Source organism: Myiozetetes cayanensis, unplaced genomic scaffold (assembly GCF_022539395.1).
Source record: "Myiozetetes cayanensis isolate MyiCay16 unplaced genomic scaffold, myiCay2020 scf63, whole genome shotgun sequence".
NCBI lineage: Eukaryota > Metazoa > Chordata > Aves > Passeriformes > Tyrannidae > Myiozetetes > Myiozetetes cayanensis.
Window position 1 is genome coordinate 105,179 of NW_026087887.1, and position 24,368 is coordinate 129,546.

Genomic DNA, 24,368 nt, shown 5'->3' on the forward strand with positions numbered 1-24,368 from the left:
GATTCGAGAGGAGGGGCTGGAGGAGGTTGAAGGGCAGGTTTGGGGTGGGGGAGGAAAAAAAAAAACACAGCAAAAAAACCCCAAAAAACCCAAGAGCTCCTCGCGGGGAGGAGGGACCGTCCCGGGGAGGAGGAGGGGGTGGGGGGGTTGTGCCCTGAGCGGCTTTTTCCCCCTGTTTTCCAACCAAAATTGAGGGCTTGGCGGGTCTGCAGCTCCCAAATGTGGGGGGGAGGAGGGGGGTGGAGGGTGACAGGGAGCTGATCCCAACCAAATCCAGAATTCTGGAAAAACCGGCCAGTCCTCCCCTCCCCACCCCCAAGGGATGAAGGGCCGTGGGTTTTCCTGCCCTGGAAAGGAGCTGGAGTGTCCTCCTGGTGTTGCTGGGCAGGGGAGTTGGGGGTTGTGGCTGCTCCTGGTCCCCGTCCCCCTGTCCAGAGCAGGGCTCAGGCACAGGGAAAGCAGGATTAGAGCCGGGATTCTCCATTTTCAGGTGGTGCCAACCTAAAAAAAAAAAAATATGCAAGGAAGTCACTCCTGGCCCTACCCGGGGCCGAGTGAAGCTTCATCATCCCCGCTGTGAACGCCCTGTCCCCAATGTCCCCAAGCTCTGCCACACCTCAGACCACACCCCACCCTTCCCTCTCCGTGTCCTCCCGGCACAAAACGCGGCTCATTCCCAAAATATCTCCCCTTTCACTCGCAGGAAAGAGGTCCCAGGGCCGGGATTGCCTCGGGGAAAGAGTGACAGGACTCCCAAAAGCTCCTCTGGCCTCTCCAACCGCCCTGCAAAGGGGAGGAACCCCATCCAGGGAAGGTGTCCCGTGGGGTGGGATGAGCTCTGAGGTCCCTTCCGACCCCAAAATTCCCTGATTTTGTGACAATTCACCCCGACACTCTCAGGGCAGAGGAGCTGCCGCTTGGTTGTGATCACACAGAGTTTTAGATCCTTCATTTCAGCCCATTATGAGACCTGTCCACCAAAAACAAAAAAAAAAAGGTAAGACCCTCCCAGGAGAGACCCCACAAATGTTCTAAACATCCCCTTTCTTTGGCATCACTTTTAATTCAAGGATCCTTCCAGAACCAGGTGATTTTTGCCCCAATCAAAGATTTCTCAGGGAGGGCAAGCTCTGCAATCCCTCGTGATTGTGTGATTGGACCCCTTTGTTAAGGAAAAAAAAAGGGGGAAAAAAGCAGCAAAACAAGCAGTAAAAAGGGGCTTTTATTTGTTTCCCAAGCAAATTCCAAAATTCACATCACACCCAGACACCAAATCTGGCACCTTCACGGTGTGCAGGATCTTCCAACCCAAACCATTCCATGGTTCCATGACCTTTCCTAGAGGAAGGTGCCCCTGCCCATGGCAGGGATTTGGAACTGGATCATCTTTAAGGTTCTTCCAACCCAAACCGTTCCAGGATCCAATGATCTTTCCTAGTGAAATGGGTCCCTGCCCACATCAGGGGGTTGGATGGGATCATCTTCAAGGTTCTTCCAACCCCAAACCATTCCATAATTCCACGACCTTTCCTAAAGGAAGGTGCCCCTGCCCATGGCAGGGATTTGGAACTGGATCATCTTTAGGGTTCTTCCAACCCCAAACCATTCCATAATTCCATGACCTTTCCTACTGGAAGGGGTCCCTGTCCAGGGAGCAGGGATTTGGAACTGGATCATCTTTAAGGTTCTTCCAACCCAAACCATTCCATAATTCCATGACCTTTCCTAGTGAAAGGGGTCCCTGCCCACATCAGGGTTTTGGATGGGATCATCTTCAGGGTTCTTCCAACCCCAAACCATTCCATAATTCCATGATCTTTCCTAGAGGAAGCTGCCCCTGCCCACGGTCCGGAACTTGGACCATCCCCAAGGTCCCTTCCAACCCAACTCCACAATTCTCCACCGTCCCACCACTCTCCCACTCCCAGTTTCCCAGAGCAGCCTCCCCATGACCAAACTGGGTCCTCGGTTCAACCTCCATTGACAGACACAGAAACCGCCGACCCCATTCCCAGCACCACGAACCGGCATTCCCTGTGGGATCCACGGAGGAAAAAAGGGATCCCAACAGCTCCAGGGGGTGGATCCGCCTTCCCCCTGCCCTGGTCACCCCTCCAGAGCCCGCCCCAGGCTGCCCAGGGACCCTGGGAGAGGCGGCACCGCCACATCCCCCTCCCCCCGGCTCGTTTGTAATTAAAATGCTGTGGTGAAACCCGGCCGTAAACAAGCCATGAATAAAAACCCCTTGAATTATTCCGCTGGGCTGTAATTACACAATAAGGAAGCAGATTAATTAAGTAAAATACAAGTCCTGAGACCGAAGCTTGCAAGCAAAGCAGTTTATTTTAATTTCCACATTATTTCGCATATGAGCTACGGGAGCGTTTTCGCTGCGGGTTGGGAATGTTGGAAGCCGCTCCCGGCTGCCAGGCAGGCCAAACCCAGCGGAGGGGGTAAATTAATTTCTTTTTTTTTTTGCATCTCAGGCACCTCCTGAAAGGTATAAAAAGGGGAAGGAGGGCCGTGCCCCAGAGGAGCCACAACGGGAGATCCTCGCTCTGCCCGCCTCGCTCCTCCGAACGTCTCCGCGCTCGCCCCGAAGGTTCTCGGCGCCGCCATGAGCCGGCAGTGCTACACCTCCAGCTCCATCCTGGGCCGCCGAGGCTTCTCCTCGGCCTCCGCCGTGTGCGGGCTGGGCCGCGCCAACGCCAGCTCGGCCTCGGCGTGCCAGCCCTCGGGCCGGCGCTGCGGCCTGGGCGGCTTCAGCAGCCGCAGCGTCTGCAACCTGGGCCGCGGGCAGCGCATCTCGTTCGGGGGCAGCTGCCGCGGGCAGCTCCTGGCCGGGCCGGCCGTGGGGCGCTGCGGGGTGGCCTTCGGCGGGGGCCGCTTCGGCGTGGTGGGCTTCGGCGGCGGCGTCTGCGGCGGCGGCGGCGGCGGCGCCTTCGGCGGCCTGGGCGGCTTCCGCGGCGGGCTGGGCGACGGCGCGGCCGCCGGGGGGTTCGGCGTGGGCAGGTCCGAGGGGATCCGCGGCGTCAGCATCCACCCCGAGCTGCTGAAGCCGCTGTGCGTGGGCGTGGACCCCGAGGAGTGCCAAGTGAGGACCCACGAGAAGGAGCAGATCAAGAACCTCAACAACCAGTTCGCCTGCTTCATCGACAAGGTGAGGGCACGGCTTTTCCTGGCTCCCCGCCACGCTGACGGGGGGTGGGGTGTCCCCCGGGGGGGCTCCTGCCGGAGGGGGAAAGGTCATGGAATCATGGAATGGTTTGCTTTGGGAAGGGTCTTCAATGTGATCCTGTTCCAACCCCTGCTGTGGGACAATTCCCACTGGCAAAGGTCATGGAATGGGTGGAGATGGTTTGGGTGGGAGAAGGATTCTTCAACATGATCCTGCTCCAACCCACTGCAGTGGGGACACCTTCCATTAGGAAAGGTCGTGGAGTTATGGAGTTTTTTGGGTCTGGGAAGGGTCTTCAGTAGTCCAGTTCCACTGCTACTCATAGGACAATTTCCACTGGCTGTGGGACAATTCCTACTTGGAAAGGTCAGGGAATCGTGGAATGGTTTGGGTTGGGAAGGATCTTCAACATGATCCTGTTCCAATCCCTGCAGTGGGGACACCTTCCATTAGGAAAGGTCATGGAGTTATGGAGTTTTTTGGGTTGGGAAGGATCTTCAATGTGATCCAGTTCCACCCCTTGCCATGGGACAATTTCCACTGGCAAAGGTCATGGAATCATGGAATGGTTTGGTTTGGGTTGGGAAGGATCTTAAACATGATCCTGTTCCAACCCCTGCTGTGGGACAATTCCCACTGGCAAAGGTCATGGAATAGTGGAATGGTTTGGGTTGGGAAGGATCTCAAACATGATCCTGTTCCAACCTCTGCCAGTTGGGACACCTTCCATTAGGAAAGGTCATGGAATTGTGGAATGGTTTTTGGGTTGGGAAGGATTTTAAACGTGATCCTGTTCCAACCCCTGCTGTGGGACAGTTCCTACTTGGAAAGGTCATGGAATTATGGAACAGTTTGGGTTGGGAAGGATCTTAAACATGATCCAATTTCAACCCTTCCCATGGACAAGGACACTTTCCTCTAGGAAAGATCATGGAATCCTGGAATGGTTTGGATTGGGAAGGATGTTAAACATGGTCCAGCTCCAACCCCTGCCGTGGGACAATTCCCACTGGGAAAGGTCATGGAATCGTGGAATGGCTTGGGTTGGGAAGGATCTTAAACATGATCCTGTTCCAACCCCCTGCTCTGGGACACCTTCCATTTGAAGAGATCATGGAATTATGGAATGGTTTGGGTTGGGAAGGATGTTAAACATGATCCCATTCCAACCCCTGCCATGGGACACCTTCCAGTAGGAAAGGTCATGGAATCGTGGAATGGTTTGGTTTGGGTTGGGAAGGATTTTAAACATGATCCAGTTCCAACCCCTTCCATGGACAAGGACACTTCCCTCTAGGAAAGGTCATGGAATCCTGGAGTGGTTTGGGTTGGGAAGAATGTTAAACATGGTCCAGTTCCAACCCCTGCCGTGGAACACCTTCCATTAAGGAAAGCTCATGGAATTGTGGAATGGTTTGGGTTGGGAAGGATCTTAAAGACGATCCTGTTCCAACCCCCTGCTATGGGACAATTCCCACTGGGAAAGGTCATGGAATAGTGGAATGGTTTGGGTTGGAAAGGACCATAAAGTTGATCCAGTTCCACCCCTTGCCATGGGACAATTCCCACTGGGAAAGGTCATGGAATCATGGTTGGGTTGGAAGGACTGTAAAGATGATCCAGTTCCAACCCCCCTGCCACGGACAGGGACCCCTTCCAGTGGGAAAGGTCATGGAATCATGGAATGGTGGGTTGGAACGGACTCTGGAGATGATCCAGAGATTCCCTGGGAGATTTTTCTCCTGGCAGCCTCACACCCCAACCCTTCTGATGGACCTGGGGACACTCTGGATTTAAGCCTTGCACCACCAGGGCTGTGCCTTGGGATGCTCCACCAGGAGCAGCTCCAGGGATACAGCAAATCCAGAGCCGTGGGAGAAGGGATGGAGGCAGGGGGAATGTAAAGAGGAAAAACCAGGAAGTTTTAATTCCGAGTGTAACCCCAAACCTGTAATTTTGCATTCTTAAATCTGTGCCCCTTCGAGACGGGGAAGGGCAGATTTAGCCAAAATCAAGGGAATAATTTTAATTTCTCTGTCCCTCCGCTCTGGGAATGATTTCTTTAAAAAAAACCCCACGTAATTTAACATTGTTCCCTTGGCTAAATTTAAGGGTTTGCCTGTTCGGGGACCTGTTCTGGGAGACGATTTTTTTTTTTTTTCCAAAGCAAATTTGCTGCGTCTGATCCGCTCAGAGAGCAGCTGGAAAAACCAAACCGGCCCGGGAGGAGCAGCTTCCCGCCGGAGAAATGACTTATTCATGACCCGGGAGAGAGAGCCTTTAATCTTCAAAATGCACGATTAAAGTGCCCGCGGTTTGGAGCTCAGATCAGCTACACCCAAACCAGATCCGGGACGGAGATTTGGGTGCTCAGGAGAGGTTCCTTTGTGCCCTGGGCCCGCCGAGGGGGGCCGCGGATCCTCTCCAAGAGGAGGGGAGGTTGTCTGGTCACGGATTTTGATGTTGCTCAGCCTGTGATTCGAGTCCTGGGTGGGTGGGTGGGTGGGTGGGTGCCGGTCCCGCTCTCCCTGCGCTGAACCATTTGCAATTCCGATTGGGTTTTTTTCCTCCCCCCCACTTTTCCAAGTGGAAAAAAAACCCCAAGGGGGGTTTTCTGCCCTTTCCCAACCTTCTCCCGACCTCCCCCCACCTCCAGGTGAGGCTGCTGGAGCAGCAGAACAAGGTGCTGACCACCAAGTGGGAGCTGCTGCAGCAGTACGTCCTGCCAGCCTCCCGCAGGAACCTCGAGCCCGTCTTCGAGAACTTCATCTGCAACCTCAGGAAGCAGCTGGAGTGCGTGATGGGGGAGAGGGAGAGGCTGGAGAACGAGGAGCGCTGCCTCCGGGACCTGGTCCAGGAGTTCAAGTGCAAGTAGGTCCCGGCCAGAGGGGAACCTGAGCTCCCGAGAGGGGATGGGGGGGAAATCCCAGGAGGTGGCACTGGGAGTGTCCAAAATCCGGGACACCGGGCTGGTTTCTTGTGTTGGGGTCCCGGCACTGCCCCCACAAGCGCTGGAGGTGGAGCGGGATCGCTCCTCAGCTGCGGTTTCCTTGGGAAAGAGGAGCAGGGAGCTGTTTTTTCCCCTCCCTCCCACGTCACATCTCCCTCCCCTGTGGATCCCCCCGGGCTCTCCCGCCCCACAACACCCTCAGCCCCCTCATCTCCACCCCACGCGGTGCTGGGGGGTCCGATCCCCCTTTCCCGGGGGGGAACGTGGGAGTGGGAGTGGGTTTGGCACCCTGGATGCCGCAGCCAAGGCCACCCCGACAGCCCTTTCTCCAGGGGGGTTTGACAGCCCTTTTCTGCCGAGCCAAACCCAAAAAACCTCCAGCTTTGACAGCCCTTTTCCTGCCCAGCCAAACCCAAAAAAGGTCCAGCTTTGACAGCCCTTTTCCTACCGAGCCACCCCCACCCCAAAAAAACTCCAGCTTTGACAGTCCTTTTCCTACCGAGCCAAACCCAAAAAAGGTCCAGCTTTGACAGCCCTTTTCCTGCCGAGCCAAACCCAAAAAAGGTCCAGTTTGGACAGCCCTTTTCCTACCGATCCATCCCCCCAAAAAAACTCCAGTTTTGACAGCCCTTTTCCTGCCGAGCCAAACCCAAAAAAGCTCCAGCTTTGACAGCCCTTTTCCTGCCGAGCCAAACCCAAAAAAGCTGCAGCTTTGACAGCCCTTTTCCTACCGAGCCACCCCCCCGAAAAAAGGTCCAGCTTTGACAGCCCTTTTCCTACCGAGCCAAACCCAAAAAAGGTCCAGCTTTGACAGCCCTTTTCCTACCGAGCCAAACCCAAAAAAGGTCCAGCTTTGACAGCCCTTTTCCTGCCGAGCCAAACCCAAAAAAGGTCCAGTTTTGTCAGCCCTTTTCCTACCGAGCCAAACCCAAAAAGGGTCCAGCTTTGATAGCCCTTTTCCTGCCGAGCCAAACCCAAAAAGGTCCAGCTTTGTCAGCCCTTTTCCTACCGAGCCAAACCCAAAAGGGTCCAGCTTTGACAGCCCTTTTCCTACCGAGTCACCCAAACTCAAAAAAAAAGGTCCAGCTTTGTCAGCCCTTTTCCTACCGAGCCAAACCCAAAAAGGGTCCAGCTTTGACAGCCCTTTTCCTAAAGAGCCAAACCCAAAAAAGGTCCAGCTTTGACAGCCCTTTTCCTACCGAGCCAAACCCAAAAAAGGTCCAGCTTTGACAGCCCTTTTCCCAACGAGTCAAACCCAAAAAAGGTCCAGCTTTGACAGCCCTTTTCCTACCGAGCCAAACCCAAAAAAGGTCCAGCTTTGACAGCCCTTTTCCTACCGAGCCAAACCCAAAAAAGGTCCAGCTTTGACAGCCCTTTTCCTGCCGAGCCAACCCCCCTCAAAAAAAAAGGTCCAGCTTTGACAGCCCTTTTCCTAACGAGCCAAACCTAAGAAAGGTCCAGCTTTGACAGCCCTTTTCCTAACGAGCCACGCCCCAAATAAAAAGGTCCAGTTTTGACAGCCCTTTTCCTGCCGAGCCAAACCCAAAAAAGGTCCAGCTTTGACAGCCCTTTTCCTGCCGAGCCAAACCCAAAAAAGGTCCAGCTTTGACAGCTCTTTTTCCTACCGAGCCAAACCCAAAAAAGGTCCAGCTTTGACAGCCCTTTTCCTGCCGAGCCAAACCCAAAAAAGGTCCAGCTTTGACAGCCCTTTTCCTACCGAGCCAAACCCAAAAAAGGTCCAGCTTTGGCAGCCTTTTTCTTGCCGAGTCACCCCCACCCCAAAAAAAAGGTCCAGCTTTGACAGCCCTTTTCCTACCGAGCCACCCCCCCCAAAAAAAAGTCCAGCTTTGACAGCTCTTTTCCTGCCGAGTCAAACCCAAAAAAGGTCCAGCTTTGACAGCCCTTTTCCTATCGAGCCAAACCCAAAAAAGGTCCAGCTTTGGCAGCCCTTTTCCTAAAGAGCCAAACCCAAAAAAGGTCCAGCTTTGACAGCCCTTTTCCTGCCGAGCCAAACCCAAAAAAGGTCCAGCTTTGACAGCCCTTTTCCTGCCGAGCCACCCCCCCGCTAAAAAAGGTCCAGCTTTGACAGCCCTTTTCCTACCGAGCCAAACCCAAAAAAGGTCCAGCTTTGACAGCCCTTTTCCTACCGAGCCACCCCTCAAAAAACAAAGCTCCAGCTTTGACAGCCCTTTTCCTACCGAGCCAAACCCAAAAAAGGTCCAGGTTTGACAGCCCTTTTCCTAAAGAGCCAAACCCAAAAAAGGTCCAGCTTTGACAACCCTTTTCCTGCCGAGTCAAACCCAAAAAAGCTCCAGCTTTGACAGCCCTTTTCCTACCGAGCTAAACCCAAAAAACCTCCAGCTTTGAGAGCCCTTTTTCTGCCGAGCCAACCCCCACCCCAAAAAAAAAACTTCCAGCTTTGACAGCCCTTTTCCTACCGAACCAAACTCAAAAAAGGTCCAGCTTTGACAGCCCTTTTTCTGCTGAGCCAATCCCAAAAAAAAAACTCCAGTTTTGACAGCCCTTTTCCTACCGATCCATCCCCCCAAAAAAGGTCCAGCTGGTCCTGGGGGATCTCTGACAGGTCCCAGTGACCGATTCATCGCTGCCTGACCTTCCTCGCCCTGCCCCGGGTGTTTCAGGGCTTGCTCAATCCCCTGACTGACCCCTTTTCCCCTCTCCTTCCTCCCGGGGTGTTTTGGCCACCCCCCAAAAAAAACCCTCTGAGCGAGCAGAGTCCTTCAGAAGGACACCTCACAAAGCAGAGCCCAGCCCAAGCCTCCAGCCCGGGACGGGGCCTTTGGAATTCTCGTGGTTTGGGCGGATTTTTGTGCCCTTTGTGACTCCAAACCAGCCCCTCCCTCCAGCGGTCCGAGCGTTGGTGTGGAACGTTTAAAATTGCTGAGTGAAAAGTGTGGAGGGGAAAAAAAAACGGTGACAAAGCAAAAAAAAAAAATAAAAAAAAAATTTAATAATAATATAAATTAAAAAATTAAATAAAACTAAAAATAATAATAATAGAAATAATAATAATCAAATAAAACTAATAATAATAGAAATAATAATCAAATAAAACTAAAAAATAATAATAATAGAAATAATAATAATTAAATAAAACTAAAAAATAATAATAGAAATAACAATAATTAAATCATAATAATAATGGAAATAAAGATAAAAATAAAAATAAAAATGATAATAATAATAAAATCATAATAATAATGGAAATAATAATAATAATAAATAGAAATTAAATAAAACTAAAAATAATAATATAAATAATAATCAAATAAAACTAAAAAGAATAATAATAGAAATAATAATAATTAAATAAAACAATAATAATAATAATAGAACTAATGATAATCAAATAAAACTAAAATAATAATAATAGAAAGAATAATAATTAAATAAAACAAAAATAATAATAGAAATAATAATCAAATTAAACAAAAAAATAATAATAGAAATAATAATAAATAAATAAATAATAATAGAAATAATAATCAAATAAAACTAAAAATAATAATATAAATAATAATAATTAAATCATAATAATAATGGAAATAAAAATAAAGATAAAAATAAAAATAAAAATGATAATAATAATAATTAAATCATCATAATAATGGAAATAAAAATAAAAATAAAAATAAAAATAAAAACAAGAATAAAAATAAAAATAAAAGTGATAATAATAATTATTAAATCATCATAATAATGGAAATAAAAATAAAAATAAAAATAAAAATAAAAATTAAAAATAAAATAAAAACAAGAATAAAAATAAAAATAAAAATAAATAAAATAAAAATAAAAATAAAAAAGAGGTGCCAAGCCAAATCTCACTTCCCGTGGGGGATGGAGGTGGGACCCCCTCCAGGGCTCAGGACCCCCCTTATTTTCTCTCTCCTCCCCCCTGCAGGTACGAGGACGAGATCAACAAGCGCACGGCGGCCGAGAACGAGTTCGTGGTGCTCAAAAAGGTGAAACCCCGACCTGGGGGAGAGGATAAAAGAGGGGAGAGGGAAAATCCAGGGGGAAAAAAAAGGGCCAGGAGAGATTTGGGCAAAACCTCACCCGGGCAGCCCCAAAAATGAGGCGACTCCCGCAATCCGGAGACCCCCCCGTGAGGATTTTGGGGTTTTTTAAACATAAAATCCCCCGGGGGGTTGGAAATGGGGAGGTTTTGGGATTTTTTCAAACACAAATCCCTGGGGGGGTTGGAAATGGGGAGGTTTTTGGGATTTTTTCAAACACAAATCCCCCGGGGGGGTTGGAAATGGGGAGGTTTTTGGGGTTTTTTTTAAACACAAATTCCCCCGGGGGGTTGGAAATGGGGAGGTTTTTGGGGTTTTTTTAAACACAAATCCCTGAGGGGTTGGAAATGGGGAGGTTTTTGGGGTTTTATTAAACAGAAATTCCTTGGGGGGTTGGAAATGGGGAGGTTTTTGGGGTTTTTTTAAACACAAATCCCCGGGGGTTGGAAATGGGGAGGTTTTGGGGTTTTTTTAAACACAAATCCCCTGGGGGGTTGGAAATGGGGAGGTTTTGGGGGTTTTTGGGTTGGAAATGGGGAGGTTTTTGGGGGTTTTTTTAAACACAAATCCCCTGAGGGGGTTGGAAATGGGGAGGTTTTGGGGGTTTTTTAAACACAAATCCCCCGGGGGGTTGGAAATTGGGAAATTTTGGGGTTTTTTTAAACACAAATCCCCCGGGGGGTTGGAAATGGGGAGGTTTTTGGGGTTTTTTGGGTTGGAAATGGGGAGGTTTTTGGGGTTTTATTAAACAGAAATCCCTCGGGGGTTGAAATGGGGAGGTTTTGGGGTTTTTTAAAACATCAAATCCCCCGGGGTTTTAAACGCAAATTTCCGGGGTTGGAAATGGGGAGGTTTTTGGGGTTTTATTAAACAGAAATTCCTTGGGGGGGTTGAAATGGGGAGGTTTTGGGGGTTTTTTAAAACATAAAATCCCCCGGGGTTTTTTTTTAAACACAAATCCGCCGGGGGGTTGGAAATGGGGAGGTTTTTGGGGGGTTTTTTCAAACACAAATCCCCCAGGGGGTTGGAAATGGGGAGGTTTTGGGGTTTTTTTTTAAACACAAATCCCCCGGGGGGTTGGAAATGGGGAGGTTTTTGGGTTTTTTTAAACACAAATACCCCGGGGGGTTGGAAATGGGGAGGTTTTTGGGGTTTTTTTAAACACAAATCCCTGGGGGGTTGGAAATGGGGAGGTTTTTGGGGTTTTTTTAAACACAAATCCCTCGGGGGGTTGGAAAGTGGGAAGTTTTGGGTTTTTTTAAAACACAAATCCCCGAGGGGTTGGAAATGGGGAAGTTTTTGGGATTTTTTCAAACACAAATCCCCCGGGGGGTTGGAAATGGGGACGTTTTTGGGATTTTTTCAAACACAAATCCCTGATGGGTTGGAAATGGGGAGGTTTTTGGGTTTTTTTCAAACACAAATCCCTGATGGGTTGGAAATTGGGAAGTTTTGGGTTTTTTTAAAACACAAATCCCCGTAGGGGTGGAAATGGGGAGTTTTTTCCCCTCGGGTCGATCAGGAAAGCCGGGGGTTGCCCCCAGCCCCTCTGACGGGGGGTTCCCGATGTCTCGGCAGGACGTGGATTGTCTGTACCTGACCAAGGAGGAGCTGGAGGTGCGGGTGGGGCTCCTGCGGCAGCAGCTCGAGTTCCTCAAGTGCATCTACGCCGAGGTAAGAGCTGCGGGCTCCGCTCCCGAATTCGAATCCGCATCGTCCCTTTTTTTTAACGTTGAATTTATTTTTGCTCTTTTAATACATTTTTTTAAATTTTTTTACTTTTTTTTTTGCTTTTAAAATTCCGTTTTACTATTTTTTTCCTTTTTTTTTACTTTTAAAATATTTTTTACATTACGTATTTTTTACTTTTTTAACTTTTTTAACCTTTTTTTACTTTTTTAATATACTCTTTACACTACATTTTTACTACTTTTTACTCTTTTTTTACTTCTTAAACATTTTATTACATTACACTTTTTAATTATTTTTCACTCTTTAAATATTTTTTACATTACACTTTTTTACTATTTTTTTACTTTTTTTACATTACATTTTTTTACTGTTTTTTCCTTTTTTTTTTTTTTTTACTTTCTAAATATTTTTTTACATTACTGGAGGTGCTGAGGGTACTGGGGGTACTGGAGGTGCTGGGGGTGCCAAGAGCCGGGACTGGGGGTACTGGAGGTGCTGGGGGTGCTGAGGGCCAGGGCTGAGGGTGCCAGGGATGGGGGTACTGGGGGTGCTGGAGGTGTCAGGGATGGGGGTCCTTGGGGTACTGGGGGTACTGGAGGTGCCAAGGGCCAGGGCTGGGGTGCCGAGGGCTGGGGTTTGGGGGTACTGGGGGTGCTGGGGGTGCTGAGGGTGCTGGGGGTGCCAGGGCTGGGGGTACTGGGGATACTGGGGTGCTGAGGGTATTGAGGGTGCTGGGGTGCCAGAACTGGGGGTACTGGGGTGCTTGAGATACTGGGGGTGCTGGGGGTGCCGAGGGATGGGGTACTGGGGTGCTGGGGGTACCGGGGGTACTGAGGGTGCTGGGGTGCCAGAGCTGGGGGTACTGGGGGTGCTTGGAGGTACTGGGGGTGCTGGGGATGCCGAGGGCTGGGGTACTGGGGGTGCTGGAGGTGTCAGGAATGGGGGTCCTTGGGGTACTGGGGGTACTGGAGGTGTCAGGGATGGGGGTACTGGAGGTGCTGGGGGTGCTAAGGGTCGGGGCTGGGGTGCTAGGGGTACTGGGGGTGTCAGGGATGGGGGTGCTGGGGCTACTGGGGGTACTGAGGGGTGCTGGGGTACCAAGGACCAGGACTGGGGTTAACTGGGGATACTGGTGGTGTCAGGGCTGGAGGTGCTGGAGGTGCCAAGGGCTGGGTTTTGGGGTACCCGGGGTGCTGGGGATACTGGGGGTGTCAGGGATGGGGTTACTGTGGGTACTGGGGGTGCTGGGGTGTCAGGGATGGGGGTGCTGGGGCTGCCGAGGGCTGGGGGTACTGAGGTGCCAAGGTGCTGGACGTGCTGGAGGTGCCAAGGGCTGGTTGGGGGTACCGGGGTGCTGGGGTATAGGAGGGATTGCTGGGGGACTGGGGTACTGGGGTGTCAGGGATGGGGCTGGGGGTACTGGGGGTCAGTGGGGTGCTGGGGCTGAGGGATACTGGGGTGTCAGGGGCTGGAGGTGCTGGGGGTGCCAAGGGCTGGGCTATGGGGTACCCGGGTGCTGGGGATACTGGGGGTGTCAGGGATGGGGGTACTGGGGTACTGGGGTGCTGGGGTGTCAGGGATGGGATTACTGGGGTTGCCGAGGGCTGGGGGATGGGTGCCAGGGCTGGGGTGCTGGAGGTGTCAAGGGTGGGCTGGGGTACCGGGGTGCCGAGGATACTGGGGTGTCGTGATGGAGTACTGGGGGTACTGGGGTGCTGGGGGTGTCAGGGATGGGGTACTGGGGTACTGGGGGTACTGGGTGCAGGGATGGGGGTGCGGGGGTACTGGGGTGTCAGGATGGGGTTACTGGGGTGCTGGTGTCAGGATGGGGATGGGGTACTGGGGTGCTGGAGGTGCTGAGGCTGCCAGGGCTGGGGGTACTGGGAGGTAGCTGGAGGTGCTGAGGGATGTCTGGGGATGGGGTACCAGCTGGAGGTACTGGGGTGTCAGGGATGGAGGCTGGGGTACTGGGGGTGTCAGGGATGGGGTTATTTGGGGTACTGGGGGTGTCAGAGATGGGGCTGGGGGTACTGGGGGTGTCAGGATGGGGTTATTGGAGTACTAGGGCCAGGATGGGATTACTGGGGGTACTGGGGGTACTGGGGTGTCAGGGATGGTGCTGGGGGTACTGGGGGTGTCAGGGATGGGGCTGGAGGTGCTGGGGGTGCTGGGGGTACTGGAGGTGTCAGGGATGGGACTGGGGGTACTGGGGGTGTCAGGGATGGGATTACTGGGGTACTGGGATTACTGGGGTTACTGGGTGCCCAGGGCCAGCACTGACGCCCCCCCCCCCGTGTTCCCCCCCCAGGAGAGGGCCCAGCTGGACTGCCAGCTGTGTGACACCTCTGTCATCGTGCAAATGGACAACAGCCGCGACCTGGACATGGAGGGCATCATCAAGAGCGTGGAGTGCTGCTACGAGGAGATCGCCCAGAAGAGCAAGGCCGAGGTGGAGGCTTTCTACCAGACCAGGGTGAGTGAGCTCCACCTCCCAGATAGAGTTAGCAAAGCTTTGGGGACGCCCCCGCCCCCAAAGCGGCTCTGGCGCTCCCCACGCTGCGGTTTGGAGCTGGGGGGTCACACCTTGGACCCATTGGTGTCACACAGAGCTGTGGGGTCACACCTTGGACCCACTGGGGTCACACCTTGGACCCATTGGTGTCACACAGAGCTGTGGGGTCACACCTTGGACCCCTCAGAGTCACACCTTGGATCCATTGGTGTCACACAGAGCTGGGGGGTCATGCCTTGGACCCCTCAATGTCACACCTTGGACCCACTGGTGTCACACAGAGCTGGGGGGTCACACCTTGGACCCTCTGGTGTCACACAGAGCTGGGGGTCACACCTTGGACCCCTCAGTGTCACACCTTGGCCCCTCAGGGTCACACCTGGATCCACTGGTGTCACACTGGACCCCTGGGTCACATCTGACCTCGATGTCACACCTTGGACCCACTGGTGTCACATGGCTATGAGTGTCACCTTGGCCCCTCAGGGTCCATCTTGACCCCTGTGTCACACTTGGACCCCTGGGTCACACGACTAGGTCATACTGGACCCACTGGAGTCACACACTGGTGTCACACCTTGAGTGGGTCACACTGACTGGGTCACACTAGACCTCAATGTCACATCCTGGACCCACTCAGTGTCACACCTTGGACCCCTGGGTCACACTGACTGGGGTCACATCTTGAACCCCTCAATGTCACACCTTGGACCCACTGGTGTCACACAGAGCTGGGGGGTCACACCTTGGACCCCTCAATGTCACACCTTGGACCCACTGGTGTCACACAGAGCTGTGGGGTCACATCTTGGACCCACTGGTGTCATACAGACCTGGGAGGTCACACCTTGGATCTATTGGTGTCACACAGAGCTGTGGGGTCATGTCTTGGACCCCTCAGTGTCACACCTTGGACCCACTGGTGTCACACCTTGGACCCCCTGGTGTCACACCTTGGACCCATTGGTGTCACACAGAGCTGGGGGGTCACGTCTTGGATCCACTGGTGTCACATCTTGGACCCCTCAGGGTCACACCTTGGATCCACTGGTATCACACAGAGCTGGGGGGTCATGTCTTGGATCCCTCAGGGTCACACCTTGGACCCCCTGGTGTCACACCTTGGACCCACTGGGGTCACACAGAGCTGTGGGGTCACACCTTGGACCCCTCAGGGTCACACCTTGGACCCACTGGTGTCACACAGAGCTGGGGGGTCATGTCTTGGACCCCTCAGGGTCACACCTTGGACCCACTGGTGTCACACAGAGCTGGGGGGTCACACCTTGGACTCCATTGGTGTCACGCCTTGGACCCCTCAGGGTCACACCTTGGACCCCTCAGGGTCACATCTTGGACCCCCTTGGTGTCACACAGAGCTGTGAGGTCACACCTTGGACCCACTGGGGTCACACCTTGGACCCACTGGGGTCACACAGAGCTGTGGGGTCACACCTTGGACCCACTGGTGTCACACAGAGCTGTGGGGTCACACCTTGGACCCACTGGTGTCACACCTTGGATCCACTGGTGTCACACAGAGCTGTGGGGTCACACCTTGGACCCCTCAATGTCACACCTTGGACCCACTGGTGTCACACAGAGCTGTGGGGTCACACCTTGGACCCACTGGTGTCACACCTTGGACCCATTGGTGTCACACAGAGCTGTGGGGTCACACCTTGGACCTTTCAGGGTCACATCCTGGACCCCCTCAGTGTCATACTTTGGACCCCTCAAGGTCACACCTTGGACCCCCTTGGGGTCACATCTTGAACCCCTCAGTGTCACATCTTGGACCCCTCAGGGTCACACCTTGGACCCCTCAGAGTCACACCTTGGATCCATTGGTGTCACACAGAGCTGTGGGGTCACATCTTGGACCCCTCAGGGTCACACCTTGGACCCCTAAGGGTCACATCCTGGACCCCTCAGGGTCACACCTTGGACCCCTCAGGGTCACACCTTGGACCCCCTCAGGGTCACATCTTGGTCCCCTCAGGGTCACACTTTGGACCCACTGGTGTCACACCTTGGACCCCTCAGTGTCATACTTTGGACCCCTCAGGGTCACACCTTGGACCCACTGGTGTCACACAGAGCTGTGAGGTCACATCTTGGACCCCTCAGAGTCACACCTTGGACCTTTCAGGGTCACACCTTGGACCCCTCAGTGTCACACCTTGAACCCCTCAATGTCACACCTTGGACCCCTCAGTGTCACACCTTGAACCCCTCAATGTCACACCTTGGACCCCTCAGGGTCACACCTTGGACTCCCTCAGTGTCACACCTTGGATCCCCTCAGGGTCACACCTTGGACCCCTCAGGGTCACACCTTGGACCCCCTCAGGGTCACACCTTGGACTCCCTCAGTGTCACACCTTGGACCTTTCAGGGTCACACCTTGGACCTTTCAGGGTCACACCTTGGACCCCCTCAGTGTCACCTGAAGAAAACCCTGGCCAAAAAAAACCCAAAAAACAACAACCCCAAAAAGCCCCCCCAAACCCGACATCTCGAGGCGGTTTGAGGTCGAGGTTGTGCCCGGAATCCCTGGGAGGGACGGTGGGTGAGGTGGGGTGGAGGATGGCCCTGGAAAGGGGACAATTTGGGCACGTTCCCATCGTCCTGAACAGCTGGAGGAGCTGCACAGCAGCCGGGGCAAGTTCTGTGACGACCTGAGGAACAACCAGAGCGAGATCGCCGAGCTCAACAGGATGATCCAGAAGCTGCAGTGCGAGTCTGACAACGTCAAGAAGCAGGTAGGGACAAAAAGGGCTTGGGTCCCACGGGGGAGGGTGGGGTGGGAGGTGGGAAAACTCCTCCATCAAAGGGGTTTCGTCATCACCGGGTCCCACCCGTCCTCACCGACCCCCCTGCCTGCAGACTGAGTGTTTGTGGCTTCAAAGGCACACAGAATGCACACAAAAATGCTTCAAATGCACACAAAATGCACAAAAAGGAGCTTCAAATGCACACAAAATGCACACAAAAGGGTTCAGAGACACACAAAATGCACAAAAATGCACACAAAATGCACAGAAACGCTTCAAATGCACTCCAAGTGCACAGGAAATGGTTCAAAGACACATAAAACGCACACAAAAACGCTTCAAATGCACCCAAAATGCACACAAAAGGGTTCAAAGACGCGCAGAATGCACAAAAAAACGCTTCAAATGTGCACAAAACCGCTTCAGATGCACAAAAAATGCACAAAAAAAGACTTTCAAAGACGCAAAATGCACACAAAAATGCCTTCAAATGCACACGAAAATGCTTCAAAGACACACGAAAACGCAGATTTATTTCTCAAACTGCTTGGCCACCCCAAATCCAGCTGAAATTTGGGCTCCCTGGCACTTTCTGGCTGAGAAATGAGGGGTGAAGGAGCAAACCTGTGGAGATCCTTGTTGATATCCCCCTTGGCCACCACCAATCTTGGCTCCCTGGCACTTTCTAGTTGAGAAATGAGGGGTTACAGCAGCAACCCTGTGGAGATACCTCAATATCACCACTGGCCACCACCAATCCATCCAAAATCCAGGTTCCCTGGTAGTTCTATCTGAGAAATGAGGAGTAGAGGAGCAACCCCGTGGAGATCCTGTTGATGTCCTCTGGCCACCACCAATCCAGCCTAAATCTTGGCTTCCTGGCACTTTCTGGCTGAGAAATGAGGGGTGAAGGAGCAAACCTGTGGAGATCCTTGTTGACATCCCCCCTGGCCACCACCAATCCATCCAAAATCCCGGCTCTCTGGCACTTTCTAGTTGAGAAATGAGGGGTTACAGCAGCAACCCTGTGGAGGTCCCTGTTGATATCCCCACTGGCCACCACCAATCCATCCAAAATCCAGGCTCCCTGGCACTTCCTCACTGAGAAATGAGGAGTAGAGGAACAACCCCGTGGACATCCCCATTGACGCCCCCCAAGGCCGGTTTGGACGTGGCTTGAAACCGCCTCAGAAAACGCTGGGGGTGGGATCAGAGGGGCTTGGAGGTGCCTTCTGACCCGGAACTCTGTCCCCCCTATCCCTGCACCCCCAGATCTCGGCCCTGCAGACGGCCATCTGCGACGCCGAGCAGCGCGGGGACTGCGCGCTGAAGGACGCGCGGCAGAAGCACGTGGACCTGCAGACCGCCCTGCAGCAGGCCAAGGACAAGATGGCCTGCCTGCTCAGGGACTACCAGGAGCTGCTCAACGTCAAGCTGGCCCTGGACATCGAGATCGCCACGTACAGGACGCTGCTGGAGGGAGAGGAGAGCAGGTGGGAGCGGTCGGGATACGCCTGGTGAGGGTGGATGGGAAAAACCCCGCGGGAAAGGGGGGAAAGGATGAACCTCGGGGGTGCAAGAGGGGGAGCAGGGTGCCTTTTCTCATCCTGTGGGTGCAGGGTCCCTTTTCTCACCCCCTGGGTGCAGAGTTGGGTGTATTTTTTATCCCTGTTCTCTCTCCATGGGTGCAGAGGGAGCAGGGTCCCCTTTTCTCACCCCATGGGTGCAGAGTTGGGTGTATTTTCATCCCTTTTCTCACCCTGTTGGTGCAGAGGGGAGCAGGGTCCCCTTTCTCACCCTATGGGTGCAGGGTCCCTTTTCTCACCCCATGGGTGCAGAGTTGGGTGTATTTTTATCCCTTTTCTCACCCATGGGTGCAGAGCTGGGTGTATTTTTATCCCTTTTCTCTCCCTGTTGGTGCAGAGGGGAGCAGGGTCCCTTTTCTCTCTCCATGGGTGCAGAGGGGAGCAGGGTCCCCTTTTCTCACCCCGTGGGTGCAGAGTTGAGTGTATTTTTATCCCTTTTCCCACCCTGGGGTGCAGAGGGGTGCATTGTCCCCTTTTCTCACCCCCTGGGTGCAGAGTTGGGTGTATTTTCATCCCTTTTCTCACCCTGTGGGTGCAGAGGGGACCATCGACCCCCTTCCCTCCTCCTCCTCCTCCTCCTCCTCCTCCCCGAGCTCCACTCCCTCTGCACTCAGACCCCCCACCCCAAACACTTTAACCCCCCATCCAAAAGGAACGTGGGATGCTCGGGATGTCCGCGACATTTTGGGACCCCACCCCCTGTCCGGGCCATCCGAACCAGCCCCGAAGGTGCTGAAGGACCTCGATTCGCTCTGAACATCCCCCTATTTGGTGAATATTTCCCTTGAGACGTCTTTTTTTCCCCCCTCTCCACAGGATATGCACCGGCAACCCCGTCAGCGTAGGTGAGTGGAATCCCACGCCCTCTTCATTTCCCTCGAATCCCCAAATCCCAAATCCCACCGCTTAAACCCCGATTTAAATCCCCCTCCCCCGAACCGAGCGGGGTTTTTGCCCTTCCTGCGAGTGACCGAGCCTTGTTTTTTTTTATTTGTTTGTTTGTGGGGTTTTTGCTTTGGGTTTGAGGTTTTTTGTGTTTTGGGGTTTTTTTTTGTGTGTGGGGGGGGGTTTTTTGTGGGTATTTTTTGGTTTTTTTTGTTTGTTTGCTTTTTTATTATTATTTTTCGGGGTTTTTTTGGTGATTTTGGGGGGTTTTTGTGGGCATTTTTTTGTTTCGGTTTGGGGTTTTTTTGGTTTTTTGTTTGGTTTTTTTTGTTCTCTTTGTTTTGGGCGTTTTGTTTGGTTTGGTTTTGGGGGAGGTTTTTTATGTGTGGGTTTTTTTTATTTTCGTGGGTTTTTTTTTTTTTTTTGCGTGTGTGTGTTTTTTGTGGCTTGTTTTTTTTGTTGTTGTTTGTTTGTTTGGGGTTTTTTGTTTTTGCTTTTTTGGGGGGGGGGTTTTTTGGGTGTTTTTTTTGCGTGTGTGTTTTTTTCGTGGCTTGGTTTTTTTTTTTTTTTTTTGCGTGTGTGGGTTTTTTGTGGCTTGTTTTTGGGTTTTTTTGGTTGGTTTTTTTGTGTGGGGATTTTTTGTAGCTTTTGTTTTGGGTTTTTTTGTTTTGTTTTTGTGTGTGTGCGCGTTTTGGTTTTGTGTGGTGGTTTTTGTTTTTTTTTTTTTTTTTTGTTCTTTGGGGTTTTTAATGTTTTTTTTAAATTATTTTGCTTAATTTTTTTTAAAATTTAATTTAATTTTAATTTATTCTTTGGGGTTTTTTTTGTGTTTTTTTTAATTATTTTGCTTAATTTTTTTTTAAATTTAATTTAATTTTAATTTATTCTTTGGGGTTTTTGTGGTTTTTTTTTAATTATTTTGTTTAATTTTTTTTTAAATTTAATTTAATTTTAATTTATTTTTTGGGGGGTTTTTTGTGGGTTTTTTTTTAAATTATTTTGTTTAATTTCTTTTTTTTTAATTTAATTTAATTTTAATTTATTCTTTGGGGGGTTTTTTTGTGTTTTTTTTTTTTATTATTATTTTGTTTAATTTCTTTTTTTTAAATTTAATTTAATTTTAATTTATTCTTTGGGGGGTTTTTTGTGTTTTTTTTTTAATTATTTTGTTTAATTCCTTTTTTTTAATTTATTTTATTTATTTTATTTCCTCTCCCCTCGCAGCCGTGGTGAGCGGCGGCGGCACCGTCGGCGAGTGCCGCTCCCTGTCGGGGCTGGGCGGCACCAAATGCTCGGTGAAGGCGGGCGGGGCTGGGGCCGGCCTGGGGCTGGCTTTGGGCTCGCCGTTCGGCGCCCACGCCGCGGGGTTCGGCGCCCACGCCGCGGGGTTCAGCGCCCGCAGCGTGGACTGCCTGCCCAAGGTGGGCGGCGGCGGCGGCGGCTTCGGCGCCCGCAGCTCCGTGGGCTGCGTGGGCCGCGAGGTGATGCCGGGCGTGGTGGACGGAGGGGTGCAGTGCGGGCCGCCCGTGGGCAACCTGGGGGGCGCCGTGGGCAACCTGGGGGGCGCCGTGGGCAACCTGGTGTGCGGCGGCGGCGGCGGCGTGGAGCAGTGCGGGCCGGGCGCGGTGCTGATCCCCGGCGCGGGGCTGTGCGGGGCGGCGGGCAGGTTCGGCACGGCCGTGCGCGTGGTCAGGACGAGCCGGTAGAGAAAAGGACCGGCATCGTTAAAAATAAATAAATAAATCAGTGTTTTGTGTCCCCCCCCCCTTTCCCCGATCTCCCCACCCCAAGACAGCTCCAGGCATCACAACCACGCTCTGCCACGAACTCTTTTCTTCTTCTTCTTCTCGTGACCAAAACCCGCCCTCCCCGTCGCGTCCTCCTCCCTCTCCCCCTCCCGAACCTTCCCCTCCCGCGCCCTCAGCCAGGCGAGGTTTTCATTTCACAGCCCATCCCTCTCTCCACGCGTCCCGAGTGGCCCTTCCCTGCCCTCACCCCTTCCCGGCAGGGATTTTCCTCCCTTCCCCCTTCAACCCCTTCTTGCAAAAGGATGAGAAATTTATTTTTTTGGGTCATCCCGACTTCACAGACAGAGAGAGACAGAGAGAGAAAAGCCGCGGTTTAATTGTCCGAGGCGAAGCTGTAATTTAAGCTCCTTTAATGAACAAGCAGAAAAGGCAATTATTTTTTTTTTTTCCCTATTTCCCGGAGGGTCGGGAACACTTTCCATGTAAATCGGTCCGAGTTGCTACACCGGGTTTGGGCAGAGCAGAGTTTTAATTACGGCCCGGCGAGAGCACCTTACGTTCCTGTGGGTTAATAATGCATGAGCTGGTTTGTTTGTTCTTTCCCAGACGGGTTTAAAAAGCTTTTTTTTTTTTTCATGTGTTAAACGAGCGGGGTCGATCGCCCTTCTCCGCCTTTCAGCTGTACCTTCAATAAACCGAACGCATCATTCACACGCCGGGTTTTGATTTCCCTCCCTGGGGACCGCAGATTTCCTCGGGAGGATTTGGGAGACGGATTTTAAAAGGGGGCGGGGTGGGGGTTGGAGCTTCGAGAAGAGTTCGGACAGAGGGTTTGGGGTGTGAGGGGCTCCTGGGATCTCCCACGGTGTCTGTGAAGCCACCCTGAAATGTGTGAACTCACCAAAAAACGTGTGAACTCACCCTAAAATGTGGAACTCACCCTAAAACGGGTGAACTTACCCTAGAACGGGTGAAACAACCCTAAAATGTGTGAATCCACCTTAAAACGTAGGAACCCACCCAAAAACGGGTGAAACAACCCTAAAACGTGTGAACTCACCCTAAAACGGGTGAAACAACCCTAAAATGTGTGAATCCACCCTAAAACGTGTGAACCCACCCCAAAACGTGTGAACTCACCCTAAAATGTGTGAACTCACCCTAAAACGGGTGAACTTACCCTAAAACGTGTGAAATCACCTAAAAACGGGTGAAACAACCCAAAAACGGGTGAACCCTCCCTAAAATGTATGAATCCACCCAAAAATGTGTGAACTCACCCTAAAACGTGTGAACCCACCCCAAAAACGGGCGAAATAACCCAAAAAAACCGTGTGAACCCACCCACAACAATACCAGGGAATATCCTGAGTGGGCAGGGACCCACCAGGATCATCCAGTCCAAGCGTCCTGGCCCTGCCCAGGACACCCCAAAAATCCCCCCCCGGTTCCCAGCGCCCCTCTGACCCTACAACAAAGCCGGGTGACACTCAGGGTGACACTCAGGGTGACACAGCTGGAAAACCAACCGGCCCCGCGGCTTCTCCCTTCCCACGGCTCCCTAAATCCTGAGCCGAGCCCCCCTCCCCTCTCTGAGCCGCCCTTCGGAGCCATCCACGCCCCCCACGCCCCCCACGCCCCGGGTTGGGAGGTCTGGGAGCAGCAACAGGGCGGGGGCAGCTTCGTTTCCCCCCCCCAGGGGAAAGGTTCACCCGGCGCTAATTAATTCACGGCGCTAATTCACGGTCATTTATTCCCCCACCACCCCCCCGAGCCCGGCGCTAATTAATTCACGGCGCTAATTCACGGTCATTTATTCCCAAACCCGAGCCCGCCACTAATTCACGGCGCTAATTCACGGTCATTTATTCCCCCCCCAAACCCCCCCGAGCCCGGCGCTAATTAATTCACGGCGCTAATTCACGGTCATTTATTCCCCCCGGCTTGGCCTCCCGGCCGTCCCTGCTGACTCAGCGCTTCTTCGCAGGGCTGGAGGACGCGCCCAACCCTCCTGCCGGGCTCGGTGAGGTCACCCCTGGGTGTTCTGGGCCACCCTCAGCTCGGGAGGGGCTGGAACAGGGACAGGGAAGGGTTTGGAGCGCAATTCCCACCGGGAAGGGGGCTGGGGGAGGAGGAGGAGGAGGCTCAGGGGAGGACTCAGCGCTCTCCACAACCCCCTGACAGGAGGATGGAGCCGGGTTGGGGTCGGGCTCTGCTCCAGGAAGCGGCAGCGGGACAGGAAAGGTCTCCAGGCTGTGCCAGGGGAGGTTTGGGGTTGGATATCGGGAGGGAATTCTTCACTCAGCCCCTGGAATGTCTGATTCCAGAGGAGGGGGTGGATTCCCTGTCCCTGGAGGGGTGGAAGGACAGGCTGGATGTGGCCTCAGCGCCACGGGTTGGGAACCACGGCGGGGTCAGAGCGAGGGTCGGACTGGACGGGCTCAGAGGGCTTTTCCAACCCCGCTGATTCTCTGATTCTGTGATCCTACAATTCTATGATTCCATGATTCTCTGGTTCCATGATTCTGGGATTCCATGATCCCCTGATCCTGTGATTCTCTGATTCTCTGGTTTTGTGATTCTAGGATTCCATGATTCTGGGATTCCATGATCCTATAATTCTATGATTCTGTGATTCTCTGATTTTGTGATTCTCTGATTCTCTCTCTGATTCTGACTCTCTGACTTTCTGATTCTCTGTTTCTCTCATTGTGTGATTCTCTGATTTTGTGATTCTAGGATTTTGTGATTCTCTGATTCTCTTTCTTATTCTGCGATTCTCTGATTCTCTGATTTTGTGATTCCCTGATTCCACAACTCTTGTGATTCTCTGACTCTCTGATTCTGTGATTCCATGACTCTGTGATTCTCTAATTCCACGATTCTCTGACTCTCTGATTCTGTGATTCCATGACTCTGTGATTCTCTAATTCCATGATTCTCTGACTCTCTGACTCTCTGATTTTCTGGTTCTGTGCTGATGACCCCACCCCCGGTCCT

General features: G+C 52.2%; 1 protein-coding gene across 1 annotated transcript; it reads left to right on the forward strand.

The window, feature by feature from the left end:
* The first annotated feature begins 2,481 nt into the window (after positions 1–2,481).
* On the forward strand, positions 2,482–21,326 carry LOC126651490 (keratin, type II cytoskeletal 4-like). Its single transcript, XM_050337411.1, has 9 exons — positions 2,482–3,160; positions 5,835–6,049; positions 10,054–10,114; positions 11,747–11,842; positions 14,169–14,333; positions 17,012–17,137; positions 18,422–18,642; positions 19,552–19,580; positions 20,845–21,326. Exons 1-9 carry the CDS (start codon positions 2,618–2,620, stop codon positions 21,324–21,326), a joined length of 1,938 nt encoding a protein of 645 aa, XP_050193368.1. The 5' UTR covers positions 2,482–2,617.
* Positions 21,327–24,368: the final 3,042 nt, after the last annotated feature.

Bases quoted from the DNA above. Each gene is read 5' to 3' on its own strand.
- LOC126651490 (XM_050337411.1), top strand. From the start codon at position 2,618: ATGAGCCGGCAGTGCTACACCTCCAGCTCCATCCTGGGCCGCCGAGGC. The intron at 14,334-17,011 runs GTGAGTGAGCTC...CGTCCTGAACAG, and splicing joins AGGCTTTCTACCAGACCAGG to CTGGAGGAGCTGCACAGCAG. The intron at 19,581-20,844 runs GTGAGTGGAATC...CTCCCCTCGCAG, and splicing joins CGGCAACCCCGTCAGCGTAG to CCGTGGTGAGCGGCGGCGGC.